This window comes from Pinus tabuliformis, chromosome 8 (genome assembly GCF_031772625.1).
Source record: "Pinus tabuliformis cultivar Carrire ecotype Pingquan chromosome 8, CPIR1, whole genome shotgun sequence".
Taxonomy (NCBI): Eukaryota; Viridiplantae; Streptophyta; class Pinopsida; order Pinales; family Pinaceae; genus Pinus; species Pinus tabuliformis.
The window spans coordinates 1,320,358,472-1,320,374,685 of NC_142294.1; the positions used below are offsets into that span (position 1 = coordinate 1,320,358,472).

Here is a 16,214-nt window from a genome sequence, read left to right on the forward strand (position 1 = left end):
ATGTGTAGAAAAATAAGAATAGTAGACAAAGAAGAAGATTGAATTCAAAAAGAAATTAGATAGAGTCGCAGGAGGTAGCGCAAAAGAAAGGAGAGGCAACAAGACTCTAGTTTTTCTTCGAGTATTGTGTGTCCTTCATTAGACAGCTAGAGGGTAGAGGCAGTTGGCCTTTAGAACTCCATATACATTAGAGAGTTGTTGATCAGCTGGTGGGCAGAGGAAGATGTACCTCTGGAGTCCCTGTTTTAACTGGTAGATTGACATTAATTCTCTTGAGCAAGACCACCTCAGACCCTTGGAATTTAGCTCTCGGGTGACAGCTGCAAGTAGCTTGGCTGCAACTTATCTATGGTTGTGTGGAGAGTTGAAGTCTAAAATTCAATTTGTCATCTTCATTATAAATCCAAGATAAGTTATTTTGTGTGGTTCTCATGTTGAAATGTGAATGATTGATATGCTGATGGTTGCATGACAAGCTTGCTCACTTGCATTTATCTACCGCATGGATAGTTAAAATGTGTGAACAAATATAAGTGTTTCATGTCCTTAATGGCCAAAGATAATTATTCTTATTTTTGTGTGAGTTGATTGTAGGTTTCAACCCTATTCATAAATTACCTGCATATGAATTCTAAAAACAGAAAATAAAAAATTGTGAGAGAATAACACATAAAACAAATATACACAAAGATTTTTCCTTGGATCCCAAAACCGAGACTACTAGATCGATTTTTCATTATGTTCCTTTCAATGTTAAAATACATATATATACATGTAGAAGCATCCATAAACCCCAATCCATTAACTTTGGATTAGAACAAAATCATAGTTCCCTTGACTGGATGTACAAAATACCATGGACCAAAAACCATCGTGCCCCAAACCATGTGCGAAATCCATGCACAAAACCATAGGTAGGTTCACCACAGGTTCACCCACCTAATATATGGTCCAAAAAAAATTCCCCAGGGTGTTGTCCTAGACCTCGTAGAGGGGGGCTACTACCCCCCGCTGTGCCAGACACAACGAAGGGGTAACTCAGCCCCGCCCCTAACCCCCATTTTAACTACTAGGGCTAGTTATGGAAAGAATATAACACAAACCAACATTGATTCTAAGCCAATTTCAACCTTGAGTGGAGTTTCAATTCTTACATAGGCTAACTGATATATGCAGCTTGGTGTCGCTGAAGAGTCATTGTAATCTAGAAATGAAGTTACAATTCATGAGATGACACCATTTATGATGTTCAGCATAAGCTTCTTGCAAACAATATGTGTGTGTTAATCACTTCCTTGCTAATAAGTAGCAAAGAGAATCTTTCATGTTACATTGGTACAATTACTATTGTTGTAGGTCTTACAACCACTAACATTGTACAAGGGATTGATTCACAAGCTCGAATGACTTAGTCTGTGATTCTTCGATTTAAGCACATGTAAAGCCCATATCTCTCATAGATAAATGTTGACTTCCTTTCACCCTTAAGCTCCTATATGATATAAGAGGTAATGTCTACACTTAAGAAGAAATATTAGGTTACATTTATGGGATAGAATGGTGTGTTAAGGAAGTCCTGAGTATAGTTTGTTGTGATTGAATAAATCATATATATATATATATATATATATATATATATATATATATATATATATATATATATATATATATATATATATATATAGATATATATATAGTACATCCTTGAAGGAACAAAGAAAAGGATCTAAAAAGATATGAACCAATAATATGAAAAAGATTAGCATAAGAACCACTTTTATTAATGAATAATGGTTACATAGAGGATTCATGCTGACATGGTTTGCATCTGTAGAGGTTATGCGCATACACAAACTATAATAGTTGCTCGACTATGCACTAGCATGTGAGCTATGTGTTGATTCCAAGGGAAACCCCCCCCGCAACCTTAAAGACTCTTAGCCATGTATCAGAGGAATCTCAGCCTTGTAATTTCAGTAGCCTCCATTCTTGCCCCAAGGGCCCTGGTCATGAGGATTGTAAGTTCCTGCCAATAGCCAAATGCCCTGGAAACTCTTGACACGTGCTATAGAGCCACTTTCAGGCCTTCTTTGGAGCATGGAACCCCTAGCATGTGGTTGGAGAGGTGAATTCCCTTCAGGAGTTCAGTTCATGTGCTCAATAGAACATAGCTAGAAGGCTTCCAATGCTGGTATGCATCAAATTCCCTGTCCTTAAACAAGGAATACATAAAGGTTGGGAACTCATTGTAGTGGATTTCACTCAAGCTCATGAGGGGTAACATTGTGGAATGATTTAGATTTACATTGGTATAGTGTGAAGTCCTTGAAGTAGCTCTAGATGTTTGCCACTTGACAGCTTGGCCCGGAAATAATACCGTGGTGGAGGTAAGCAGGCACATGTAAGGAATTCTTTGGGAGATGAAGCGTCGGGACATAGAGGAATGACAGGCAACCTCATGACAAAGATGCAACCAATGGAGGTAAGGCCGGGTGATCCCCATGGGACACGTCAACGTGACGTTATGGTCTCGGTAGGTGTGAATGAGGCCTAAGATTATTGTGTCGGAATAGATGGCTATGGGATAAGTGCTATCCCTCGGTCACTTCGCGTAGATGCAAACCAAGGACACAAGGGAGTAAGAAGAGGCTAGAGATCTTGGAGCTTAGCACTCGACCTTTGGTCGTTTCACGGAGAAACAAGACTAGTGGTCTCGAACCCATCACAAGGGTAACTAAGCCCACGAAGGTCTTTAACATGCTAAGCACGTACAATCTTATCTAATGGTCACTCGGTGATCTTGAGGAACCACTGGGATTGATCCCGATGGTGGAAGGAGGCATCAACTCGAAGGTAGCTGTAGAAGGAGGTCAAAATAAAACTTGTTATACCCCATTTCTTCACCTAGAAGAAGGGTTTGGGTACATTACAAAAATTCTCTACATTGGGAAAACATAACCATTTCATAAGTAGCCCATTCCCTCATCATCAATTTCCTAAAACGATTTCTTAATTGGTGTTTTTCTATATTAACATGTGGTAGGTGCAGGTAAATTCTACATGACTGAATCATGTGCTCTTAAATTCCATGAGATTTTCCATTTAAATTTCCCTTGGAATTTTTAGTTGGATTTGCCGTGTTTTTTAACCATGTCATCCCATCCCAAATGATATTTGCGTAATTTTATTTTTCAACTCATACTGGTAAATCCAGTTCCACTTTGAATAATGAAATTTGCAATTCACACTAGTTTCTAGTGAGTGTTATATTTGGCCATGTTTAGTCCTTTAAAAGTTGGAAGGATTTCAGAAATTTTCCTTGCGAGGTTTTTTGCGGGAGAAAAAAACTCACCATATTGCCATATCTAGAAAAATTATGTGCTTTGTATCTAGTTTACATTTATTAAAGAAGGGATTATTTGTGAACTCTTATATAAATGCGTCTTCTGAATACCAACTGATCATCTAATGAGTTCAATGGGAAGATTCAAAAAAATACTTGCATCACGATTCGGTATAGACAAGTTACCTGTTTCAGAGAAACCCCTTGAAATCCTTCAAATTAGATGAAGTTCGATGTCTTTCAACTTTGATTTTCTTAAATTTACCTATTAAAACAATAGTAGTTAAGAACACACCCCTCTTTAATATATATTAGTTCCTGGAATTCCACCCAAAACACTGAACACAACAAGAAAAATTGAATGAAGTCCTTGCCTCTATGCCTATTCAATGCAGAAGCAGGAAGCCTATGCATACATGAAGTGAAAATTGATTGCATGGAGATTGTGGAAGTCCACCCAAAACACCGAATGCAACAGGAAAAATTGAATGGAGACATTGAATGAAGTCCTTACCTCCATGCCTATTCAATTCAATTCAATGTAGAAACAAAAAAACAACCTAGGCATACGTGAAGTGAAAATTGATTGCTGGGAGATTGTGGAGGTATAGGCAATGTTGACTGTCTAGGTGCTAGTCCCAAATGGAAATTTCTAGTTGGTCCTAGGAAGAAGAAAATTGAGCGATCGGATTGGTTAGGGTCCCACTGCAAGCTCACAAAAAAATTCCTATTGGCGTAAATATTATTATAAAGTTTATTTTTTATATTATATATAGGTACATAGTCTAACTTATAGATGAAATAGACTTTTTCATTAGAATCTGGAAAAGAATTTCAAGAAAGAATTTTATTTTTTGTTGTTTAGAATGTATTTTTGAATGCATAAATGGATTGAGTATCCTATAAACCCTTGGACACTTGAGTTTTACATCTTAAACATCTTAAACTCAAGTTTTTAGAAATCTTTAGCAATTTTTAGTTAAAGTTAACGATAAAAAATGTTGTGAAAAAGGTCATTTCATCTATAAATTAGAATATATATATATATATATATATATATATATATACAAACTACTATAACACTATCTATAAATAGAATTCATTTAATTATGCCGAATGCATTTTCTCTATGGGATTTCTATGTCCAAACACTGTTCATGCGAGCCAATCTGAACGACCCATTTTCGTCCTCCTCTGGCAGATAAAAAACGTACGTGTGGAAAGGTTTTTGTTGTGGTCGTTGTTTTGTTTATCATTGATGGTGAGAAACTTTTGTGGTTTTTCATCTTCACTGTCCATCTCATGGACCTCAAGCAACTTGGGCAATATGTGAGCCTAATATTTCACTGCGGTTTCTTGCGCTTCAGTGGTGTTGTCTTGAGGACAAGAAAAATGAAGGGAAGGTCAAGGGCGAGTAGAAGTTGGTTGTATGGTTGGGTACTCAAGCAAATGAAAGTGTTTTGAAAGGCATGGAACTCAAATGTAGCAACAATTCACTTCATGTCAAGGTACAACAAGTGAACCATGTGCGGCTCCATGATGCAAATCAAGGAACTTTGACATTTTCGGCGAAAACAGTGATAGATGTTGTAGTAACAGTGCCCAAAAACCAATTTCTAGGGATAAGGTGGTCAAGCTCCACTACAACTAGTTTGGTGAACATGAATGTGGAATCCTACCTTCCAGACACCAAATTCAAAGGAATCTGTGTGGGTAGCGAGGTTCTTACTACTATTCCCAATTTTGCCTTAGATCTATTGTCTACCGTGAAGTTCTTGCATTCTACTCTCGTGGCAGCCAATCTGGACAGGCAGGTCAAGGTTTCCAGTCCTCATTTTTCTAACATCATCTTAGATTCCTTTCCACCCTCTCAGGCCTTCTTCAATGGGAGCTTTAAGTCGATTCTTGTGCTCATGCTCGATTTTCTATAGAAAAATGATTCTTTTCTCATGCTTAACATATATCCCTATTATGTTTCCATGCAAAGAAATGGAGTGGTGGGATTGGACTACACCCTTTTTTAGCCCCTCCCCACTAACAAAGAGGCAGTGGATGCCTATACAACGCTATATTATACTAATGTTTTCAATGCCATGATTGATGTTGGATACTTTGCCATGGCCGACTTGAATTTCACAAACATTCCAATGGTTGTGTTTGAGACAAGATGGACCTCAAAGTGTGTCTAGATTGAACCTCCTACCATAGATGACAATGTCGACACTTATCATAGTAATCAAGTTAGACATGTCCTCAAGAACACATTAACTCCTAGGGATCCTGACATACTAGTCAATACATACATTTATGAATTATTCAACAAGGATATGAGATCAAGTCCTATTTATGAGCAGGATTGGGGACTCTATATGCCGATAAATATCTAGTGTACACATTACATTTAATAGATGTTGGTACAATTCTTTCTAATGACATTGCCATTCAGACTTCTGAATATCAGTGGAAGTGGTTGACCCTAAACTTGTCCAAGTTTCTTTGGATTGGGCATGCGGTCCTGGACAAGTTGATTTCTCCTATTTTTTGTAAGGTCAACCTTGCTATGATCCTAATAATGTTAAACAACATGCTTCCTATTCCTCTGATAGTTACTACCACAAGATAGGCATGGAAATCATATCTTGTGGCTACCATAACCACTACTGACCTAAGGAAGTTGGATTTTCCAATCCTTGAAAATATAGTGTAGACCCTAGTGTTGTTCAATAGAGAAACATTCCTAGTTAAGTCTGCTAGTCATATGCTCTTGTTTTCACTAAGAAAAGCTAGGTGCTCTCTCAGTGCAAACAAAACTGATTATATATACAAGATTGATGATAAAAGAAGACTGATTAGATACACATACTAGATCCTTTAAGTGCAAAGAGGTTCGTATTGATTTTTTTTCCTCGAGGTAGTTAATAGTGGAAGATAGGAAAAATAAAATTGATAATATATATACATTGGATCTTTTATGCATGGAGAGATTTGTACTCAATTATTTAATTTTGTTGGGAATTTAATAAATCAAGGGAATATATAGGTTTTCACTCAATTATTTATTTTGATCCACTTAGACACTTAATAGATCTAGGGTTCCTATGAATCTGTGTTAATAATTTCATTAGTTTAACATAGGTGGCTTTTAAGTATGCTATGGAGTTATCCAATGAGTTCATTTCTTTAATTTATTTAACTTTATGTGTAATGGCATATTTGAGTCTTTTTTTCCACAATTTACTTTCCTTTGGAGAAAGTTTCTTTCCATGTATTGTTTATATTTGTTTGATATAATACATATTAGATAGTTTCAAAACAAAATGAACTACCTATCTACAGAGAATTTTTTGTGATCTCTTTTCTTTCTCGAGCCAAGCTGTCAAAGAAATCAATAAAAGATTAATTGATATAATTTGTTTGTATGTTTTGTCAGTCATGGCTCATGTATTTATCCTGCAAGGCATGAACTTTTATGAGATTAAAGTTGATTGAATGTTTTGGTATTGATCACTTCTAGGTCTTTTCCTAATCAACATTTGTCCAGTATGGGAGAGCTTTATTACTTTCATAGTTGTTGTCCTTCATTTATCTGGTTTTCGTAAAATAAGATCTAAAATGAATATTAATCTTGCTTTTACAATTTTATTTATAGTGGAAACTCAACTTGTTGTTTGAAAAATTGGTTACAATATTGGTGCAAATGGGACTTTGGCAAAGGACACCGACACCAACACCATTATGTTTAAGCAGTGGTGCAGTGCAACTTCACTTTCACATGTTGGCCTATATTTATTTCCCTTCTTCTTTGGACTACATTATCTTTCCAATGAAAATTCAATAGTGCAATGGATTGGAATCATTGTTTCCCTTAGGACCAACAGGGCTAATGGAATTCAATTAGAACCTGATACACGTGGGTTCAACATGGCTCCCAGCTCCATCGAATTAAGGTGTGATCAAGTGTCAACTAATAAGAAACCAACTTAAAGGACGAAATTTCCATTGAATTAAAGAACGAAAATAGCATCGACGACCGCATCTACGCTGTGGGAGACAACATCGTGGCTCCTAGCTTCGACGTTAGCTGCACCGAAGCATACGATCCCGCCATTGACGAGTGGCGCTCCATTTTCGACACTTCAGGAAGGCTTAATGGTAGGAATTTCATCAGGAGGTACTCAGGGAAATTGATTGTAGTTGTATTTCCAAGTTTTGGTGAGCGATATCCATCAATTGTTTTGTTCGAGGCAACCAGAAGCATGATGTTTCCAAGAAGTAATTCTTAAGTGTGTCAAAATGCATTCCTTGGGTTAATTATATGTTAGTAATGGTTGCATATTTATAGGGGAAAAATGAGCTGCAGGAAGGAAAACCATTCTAAGAACAATGGACATTACTAGGATTTCAGAATAGAAAAATTAGTTGGGATTTTTTTTCATTGTTTATCAAGACAGTAATTTTAAGCATACATTATGATAAGTTATTGGGAATCCTTGACATTGGGTATTACATTATGATAAGTTATTGTGAATCCTCGCCATTGGGCATGTGAAATATTCCTTAAGCCATGAAAAAAAAAACAAAGTTTGTAGGAAGCATTATCACCCACCGCACCACATCACTAACTACAATTTTTTTCAAATCAAAATTAATTTAAAGTGTAAACATAAATTTAGCTTATATTGTCTATTAACTTATGACGCATTGGGTTCATGGTTTGGTACAGTGGAATACACAAGCGAAATCTGAGAGAATATCATTGATGCATGGGAAGCATAGGTAGTATGTGGAACAAACTATTTCAACATCTTAGATATTTTATATTTATATGGGCCTTTAAATATGTAAAACATGAAATGTAAAACATGAAACGAAAATATTGCAGGGAACTATAAAACTATCATCATCAATCCAGTGTTTTCCAAACTCATAATAGATATTACAAATGAAAAATACATTTAATGAGAAGAGAGAAAAATTACTAAAAAATTGAAAGGAAAAGTTTGTAGTTACCAAAGTTCTCCATCACCTCACACTTGGGCAAGCAAGCGCACACACATAGAAAGAATTATGACACTGAAGCTAAAGAATTCTGGGTTTTTTTGTCAAGTTGAAAGCAACTTTCAATGCCTAGAAAAGAACTATGAGGGGTTTTTTTCAAGCTCAAAGAAACTTTCAGTGCCATCTTGAGGGAGAAACTACAATAGACGTTGATTAAAATGGTGTTCCCAAATGGTTGGAAGGTAGTTGTAATAACTTTCCTATATGAACATGAAAAGCATAAAATTATAACCACTTGAGTTTTTTTAAAGAGCTTCAATAATATTATCTAAAGCATCCCTTTGCATTCCACATTATTCTCACTCCCCCCTATCGGTGTTCCTTTTCACCTCTCGGTGCAATTGCTAATTTATCGTTATATTAGAATGAAATAATAAAAGAAATTTTTAATTATATTAAATTGAAGTAATATAAAAAATGATTTTTTTCCTTTATTAAAATCTAATCACACAATTCTCAATAAAATACCAATATTTATAAAAATAACCAATATCCCTACCACATACCACTATACAATATTTTTATTATTATTATCCAATTTTAAGGTAGCAGCCAAGCCAAACACCTAATTGGTGTATGAGAACCCCTTGTTTGTGGGACAATGGACCCACCTTCGCGCAACGATTTGACTGCTAAGTCTACGAAGGCATACATACTCTACCCCCCTCTGGTTTTTGAACCTATGACCTCTTAGGAGGAAACATGTGCTCTTAACCATTAGGCCCACTCAAGCTCTATTGAATATTAAATATTATAAAACATATTATATAAACCAAAGATTCTACTTATTTAATATCCGATGGCCTTGTCCCATAATGTCGTCGAGCATGCAGACCAAAACAACGGAAATGCTCGGAAAGGGGACAATAACAAAAAATATTAGCATGCTATCACATTTAGCTTATAGAAATCGATGTCACGAAACCACCTTCTATCATTAAAGCGGTGAGTTGGTGTGCTTATGTTCGCCTCGGGTCATTGAGATGGAAAGGTGATGACCAATGTCGGTTCTCCATCCTATTGCATATCTACCAAATCGTTTTATCTGTTTTGTTATTGTTGTACCTCTGTAGATAATTCTAGGTTAGGAATTATGCTAGAGAATATAAAATGTTTTGTTGGTTTTTAAATTTTTTTGGATGACTAATTCTAAACTGTTTGAATAGGTGCAATTCTTAATCACTTATGAATAAATATAAGGGTTGATTATTCACCTCTAAATAGTAATTTATCTTTGATTTGGATGTGCAAGGTTGAAACTTTAGAAACTATATGTTTGTTAAACATCAAAAAGATTATCTAATCATCGTATACAATGTATGTGTGTAAAATGTTGTTACAACCAAACAATATATGTTTAAGAAAATTTAAGGGAAGATGAAAATTTATTGATGTAGAGGAGTTAAATCAAACAAACGATTTAATCAACTAATCTTTGTAATAGATTATAACTTCATGGGGGATTTTATACAAATTTAAACTCAATATTATCTTACCCAGAACTCCCATAAACTTCAAAACATATGCAGATAAAACATAGTGAAAATAATAACAAAGAAAGACATACAAGAACACAATTTAAGAAAAATATTACATCTGAGATTGGATTCCAAACTAAATAAATTTATAAAATAATATCTATTTTGAAAACACAAATATTTCTAAATATAGAGGAAAAAATAGGAAAATAAAATTTCTTAAGCTGTTTGGCACTAAATTCGAGGCTGTTGTTGATGACTAGGCCTAAAAAGATGCTCTTTTATTTTTCTTTTTTTCCTGATTATGTGTCCAATTCTTCCTCTAAACCTGCCCGTTGTTGCTGAAAGCTTCAAAGTTACTCCTATAAAATGTATTTGCTAATGAAATCAATGAGTAAACATATTTTCTCCTATCTTTCCTCATATGGAATGGTGGTTTTGATTAACTTTATGTAAGTCTCATCTACTTCAGTGTAGTTCTGAAAAGTGGGTTTGACTACAAACAAATGTTTGATTTCATGCTTAATCAACAAGTCAAAAGTCAAACCCTCAATGAAAGCGTTCCCTGTAATAGTCCCTCTGATGTTGGAAACTATTGCTTTGTCTGTGGCTATTGAATACAACCTTCACTAGTATTATTCAAAAGTAATCATCTTATCTCCAATTACCCTTAAACCTAGCAGTCCCTTTTGATGCAACACATTAAACTTTCTATGAAACTTTTGGAGGCTGGCTTCTAAATTGTGGCATTTGTTTTCAAGTTGCAGCATTAAATTCCTTTTGATGTGAATCTTTCTAACCTCCGGAATTGTTTCAGTTCTGTCATCTATGTGATATTTTTCGAGCTATTTTTTCTTTTTGAATTCAAAATCCTGATTAATGTTGTTGAATCTCTTGTCTTTTTACCCAATTATTTCTTAAATTCTGCTATTAATTCCTTTGATTTTTCTAGTAATGTTTCTTGTTCAAATATGTTGGACACCTAATCCTCTAAGGGTTGGTGTGGAAGCTGAACAACCAAAAGGAGTCCAAGAGACCACTTGGAATATGAATCCAAGGGTCACACCATGTACTATAAATGTATATCATTTGTTAATAATAAATTTACTCTCTTGTTTATCATTCATATTCTGTTACTTCCATGTGTGTGTTTAACATGGTATCAGAGCAGGTTATCTCCTACCCTGCTCAATTGTGAGCCACTTGTTTTCTGTGGCCTTTTTATACATGTCAGTCTCGTACCTCTGTTCTAGACTGCCATCTCTGTCAAATATCTATTGTTGAATGAGTTGGTCAAGAATTGAACGTTATAACATACCTTGAATTTTGTGAACCACCTTAATACGCTGCTCTCTGTACCTGTCAGTTTTTCCTATTCGCCGCCTCTCAAAGATCTGAATGTCCATTATTCTTCATATGTTCATTCTTGCCTAAACTTGAGAGTTTTCAATGTACGCCTGAGCTAACGCTCCATTAATTTGGCCTTTGTCAAAAATCTATTTTCTTATTGTTGTCAGGGATGGTTTCTATTATAGATTTTTCCTTGAACAACAATACGTCTGACCTTGTGCTCGTTGGCCTTCTCTTAGTGTTATCGATGTTACTCTCTATCTGCCCTCTACTCATCAAACATGCTACCATACCCTGTCTGCTTGTCAGCACTGATGCCCTCCATCGTTTCTCTGTTTGAGAGCCAATACCTAATTCTTCCTTAAAGAATGCTCTTCCTAACATCTGTGCACTTGATTGTTTCTCTATGCATATACTGTATGAGGTCGATTGGGGGTTCATCTACATGTCGTTCTAACCTATCATTCCATAATTCTCCATCCTCCTGCTACAAATCATTTGTGTGCTTTTCTGTCAGTGCTGCAGAATTTTGGTGTTACATTGAATCATAGCCCGATCACTGCGTTGCATGCGTAGAGTTGAAAGGATGCATTGCATGGTATGTAAATTTTATGTTGGGAAATATGCATTAAGGCTGGTTTGAATGGTTTGTGGTATACCTTACCATTGTAAAATCTATTCCGATTACCATATTTTTACTGTTGCAGCATCCGGCTTAGCACCATACCACATCATATATCATCATCCCACCAAACCACCATTTCTCTCTGTCTCATGTGTTTTTTAATATATCTAACGTTGTATTACACCGACTCCTCCTCTCTCTAGTTTTATAGTCTATCCAAGGTGGTATCGTTGCAGTTACATCATACCATCAGTCATAATCTATTCATTTAACATTGTCACGACATTAAGTTGAATGTTGTTGTTGTCCCAACATTAAGTTGAATGTTGTCTGATACGTTGTGCCTCCCTGCTGCTCTCATTCAACTGTATTCATTTAGCATCATGTATAAACATTGTGTATGCATAGTTTCATGCCACCATTGGTAAATCTGCCTCCCATTGTGGTATGATGAACTAAATTATTTTACAAAAATGGTTACCTGAATCTAGAGAATCAGAAGCACCGCAGAACAGCTTCGCAGTGGCATGGAAAGTAGAGAGACTCTACATTACGTCCAAGGTGGAATCGATTGAATTGAGTTGGAATGCATAGTTACAAAGATACTCTATGGAAGCTGAAGCGATTGAGTTGAGTTGGAATGCATAACTGAAAACATGCTCTTTGTATTCCACAAAGCCCAACCTATTGAAGATTTGATGCGGATGAGGAAGGAGGCACTGTTGATTAATCCTGTGGTTCTCTTATGTTACAACTATTGATTCCCATTTCAAAACAATTCTTGGACCTGCATATAACATCTCTGGTGGTGGAAGGCGTACTCGTGTTTTGGGCAAGAATTGATTCTTTTGCGCAGGAAATGGTTATATTCATATGATATTCATGTCACTGTACGTGGAGCAAAAGAACTGTTGGGGACCTCCTCCATGTGTTGGGCTGAGCAATTTACTGAATGGGCACATTGGTTACTGTCCTTCCACATCGATCGTAGAACTTGTTCACACTTGCTGATGGTCTTCGTGATTTGTTGATGACACATTTATGATTTTTTGTATTTTCCTCCAAATCTAATATGCAATTATATTTAGTCATGTTTCTAAAGGCTTTGTGGTCTTCAGAAGAAGCTAATAATTGATATCTAGATTCACGCTATTGCAAAAATCATATGATTTTTTCTTTTTAGGAATTGTAGGATGTCTGCCTTGATTGAGGGGCTGCCAGATGCATTTTCACTTCAGTGCCTAGCGCGTGTGCCATTCACATTTCATCCTCAATAAACCAACTGGAGTTTACAAATGTTGGATTGATGGTCTGCACAGAGGGAGTATCGGTTTGACAAAATTGGTACATTGGTATGTAAATCAATGTTAACGTCGTTCACTGGACCCATGGAACATGCAGTACTGTAAACTTCTGGCAGTGCAATATATGGTGAAGGTCAAGTTATTGGCTCGGATGCCCGCTTGTTTCATTTGGTGAAGCAATGACAATGCCTCCTCAGGAAAGCCATGCCTTGCATAGGCTGCCATCATAAGAGTCCATGAGCACCCATCTCGTTGAATCATTCGATTGAAAACTCTGTGAGCGTCTGCCAACTTTTCGCACTTAACATACATTTTAACAAGTGCATTACGTAAAAGATTGTCTGCTTTAATTTCGATCTGATTAATGTGAGTGTGTAGTATTTTGGCTTCTGGTAAAGCTTTGTCTCGAATGCAAGCCTCCAACAGAGAAACATATGTAGAAGAATCCATAGAGTTGGCAATAAAGCGTAAAATATTTAGGGTTTCATTCAAGCAACCCTGTTTACACAATATTCTCACATCGATCAAAGGAAAACTATTGCCATTGGCATTGTAGTAGAGTTTGGAGTGCATTGAGGTCCTCATTTTTTTACTATTTTTTTTGAGGTTAAAAAAAAATGGCTCCAAATGGTGCAATATTAGAGTTACTGGACAATATAATACTCTCTACTATGGATAATACAATCAAAATCAGCAAGGATTTTCTCACCTATATTCACAGTTGTTTTCAAGATGTACATGACAAGAATGAATTTTTGTAGCTTGAATCTCAGCTACAACAAGCATAATTACAACAATGGAGTCGTCATTTTGAACCTGTTCTGTTTATAACAATGAAACAGACTCCCATAAACAACAAGTCAATAATGTTGCAAATTCAGATTCAGTGCCTAATGCAACAACAAATTTGCATGCAAAAGAAGAAATTTAGCTTGAACTTCCCAAGTCGGTCATCAAACCTTGGGAAGAGCTTGTCCACAACAATCATAGAACTGGTCTTGGACATGACAAGGATGTGTCCTTTCATATTCTAGACTACTCCAAACCAATCCAATTTCAAAGTGCTGGATTGATTCAGGACGGTTCATCTTCAACTGCTCCTCATGACAGTTCACCTCCAGCTGTTCCAGATTCTTCCCCTCTTCCACAACAATAGATTGTGAAATGCCAACATTGTGACTGAGTTGGCCATCTGAAAGATCACTGTTTTGATCTTCATCCATGTAAGCACTATCATAAAATGATTCATTCTTCAAACAGATGCTTCAAAAACAAACCTGCTGCAAGAACACAGATTCATATTAGATGGATTGTTTCTTGGCAATGGGCATCAATAGCCAAGAAGATATTTCATTCATATGTCCAAACTTGTTCTAGAGTATTGAATAGTGTGGAAGTTGAGTTTTCTCCATCATCTCACCTTGTATCTGACAGGGGGAGAAATGATGGTCATCTACAAGCTTCAAAGTCACATCAAGCGAGCCTAAGCCACAACCTGCCATACCAGATTCATCGTTGTTGCTAGAGAGAAATGTGCCCCTGAGCATGCCTTCAGTTTGTGACACCTCTTCAAAGAATCGGGGACACTTTCTCTAGCAGAAGACTTCAGCTTCTTGCCAATTTTGGAAGAGTTCCAGGAATTGCATTAAACATTCCAGAGTTGTTGGTCATCCTTAAACCATCACAGGTTGAGACTTCCCTTTTTAGGTTGAAGTTCTCCCTTTTATGCGAGGTGAAACCTCCCTTTCATGGTTGAAGGTTTCCCTCTTCAAAACATCAGAAGCACTTCCTCTAGCAGAAGACTTGAGCTTCATGCCAGACTTGGAAGAGTTCTGGGAACTGCACTAAGCCTTCCAGTGTTGATGGTCATCCTTAAACCACCACCCTTTATACCAACATTTCAGAGAGCACATTCAACCTAGTGCTGCCATGCATTTTTGCACGTTTTGTATTACAGCTCTCTTCTTGGACTCATACATAACCCTTTGGATTAAGAGTGGAATGTTGGACACCTAATCCTCTAAGGGTTGGTGTGGAAGCTGAACAGCCAAAAGGAGTCGAAGAGACCACTTGGAATATGAATCCAAGGGTCACACCATGTACTATAAATGTATATCATTTGTTAATAATAAATTTACTCTCCTGTTTATCATTCATATTCTGTTGTTGCCATGTGTGTGTTTAACAAAATAGAATTTCAATTGATGGCCACAAATACGTCATGGATTCATCTATGTCTTTCCATATATTTTCTTTGGCCTATGTAAGTGTTTGAGAAAATGATGATTCATTTTCCAAAGTGTCTATTCTTTGAGTCAACCTGTGACCCTTTTGATTTCTACCACATATGCATTGTCAATCATAATTTTCTGTTCTTGGAGGTTGTGAAGACGTGCTTTCAATTTCTCAATTTCCTATCCCCTTAATGATATATCTCCCATGGCCTTAGCTAGATCAGTTACTGGATCAATGGACTGTATCTCTTCTACTATAGTAATTGTTGAAGTGGAAGCCCCTGCTGTTGAAATACATGTAATTGAAATTGTTGCTAAAGGAATAACTACTGCTTGAGTTGCTTGATGTTCTTTCTCCTTTAACAAAGTTTCTAATTCTGTATCAATCTTTTGTATATCTGTATTTTGTTTAATTATAATTTTGAACATGTTCTCTTTTTCCTTCTCTAGTTCACCAATGTCTTTAGTCTAAGGATATTCAGTAGTAAGAAGTTTTAATTGTTTTCTTAATACCTGAATGTTAACATTTTTCTACTTAATGATTTCCTCAACAAATTTAACATTTCTGGGATCATATCCCAATTTAATTACTAGATCCTCCAAAGATTTTATCTTAGTATCCTTTGCTAGAGAAGAAATATTTTCCATCTTTAACTGGGACTTCATATTACTCAATGAAACCTGCAACTTAGATTTTTCCATGGCTGAACTGGTTAAAGTTGAATAGATCATTTCCACATCTTGTTTATGTAAATCAATATGGTAAATAGGATGAATATCCTTTGAGTCAAATGAAAAGATTGTTTTATTATAGTCTTTAAC

General features: G+C 36.1%; 1 protein-coding gene and 1 pseudogene across 1 annotated transcript; one reads left to right on the forward strand and one right to left on the reverse strand.

Annotated features, from left to right (window-relative positions):
* Positions 1-4,812: 4,812 nt before the first annotated feature.
* On the forward strand, positions 4,813-6,007 carry LOC149240344 (glucan endo-1,3-beta-glucosidase 3 pseudogene; annotated as a pseudogene).
* Positions 6,008-13,221: 7,214 nt separating this feature from the next.
* On the reverse strand, positions 13,222-13,743 carry LOC149240345 (pentatricopeptide repeat-containing protein At2g15690, mitochondrial-like). The gene has a single exon (XM_089370145.1). The coding sequence runs from the start codon at positions 13,741-13,743 to the stop codon at positions 13,222-13,224; it is 522 nt and encodes a 173-aa protein (XP_089226271.1).
* Between the last annotated feature and the right edge of the window lie 2,471 nt (positions 13,744-16,214).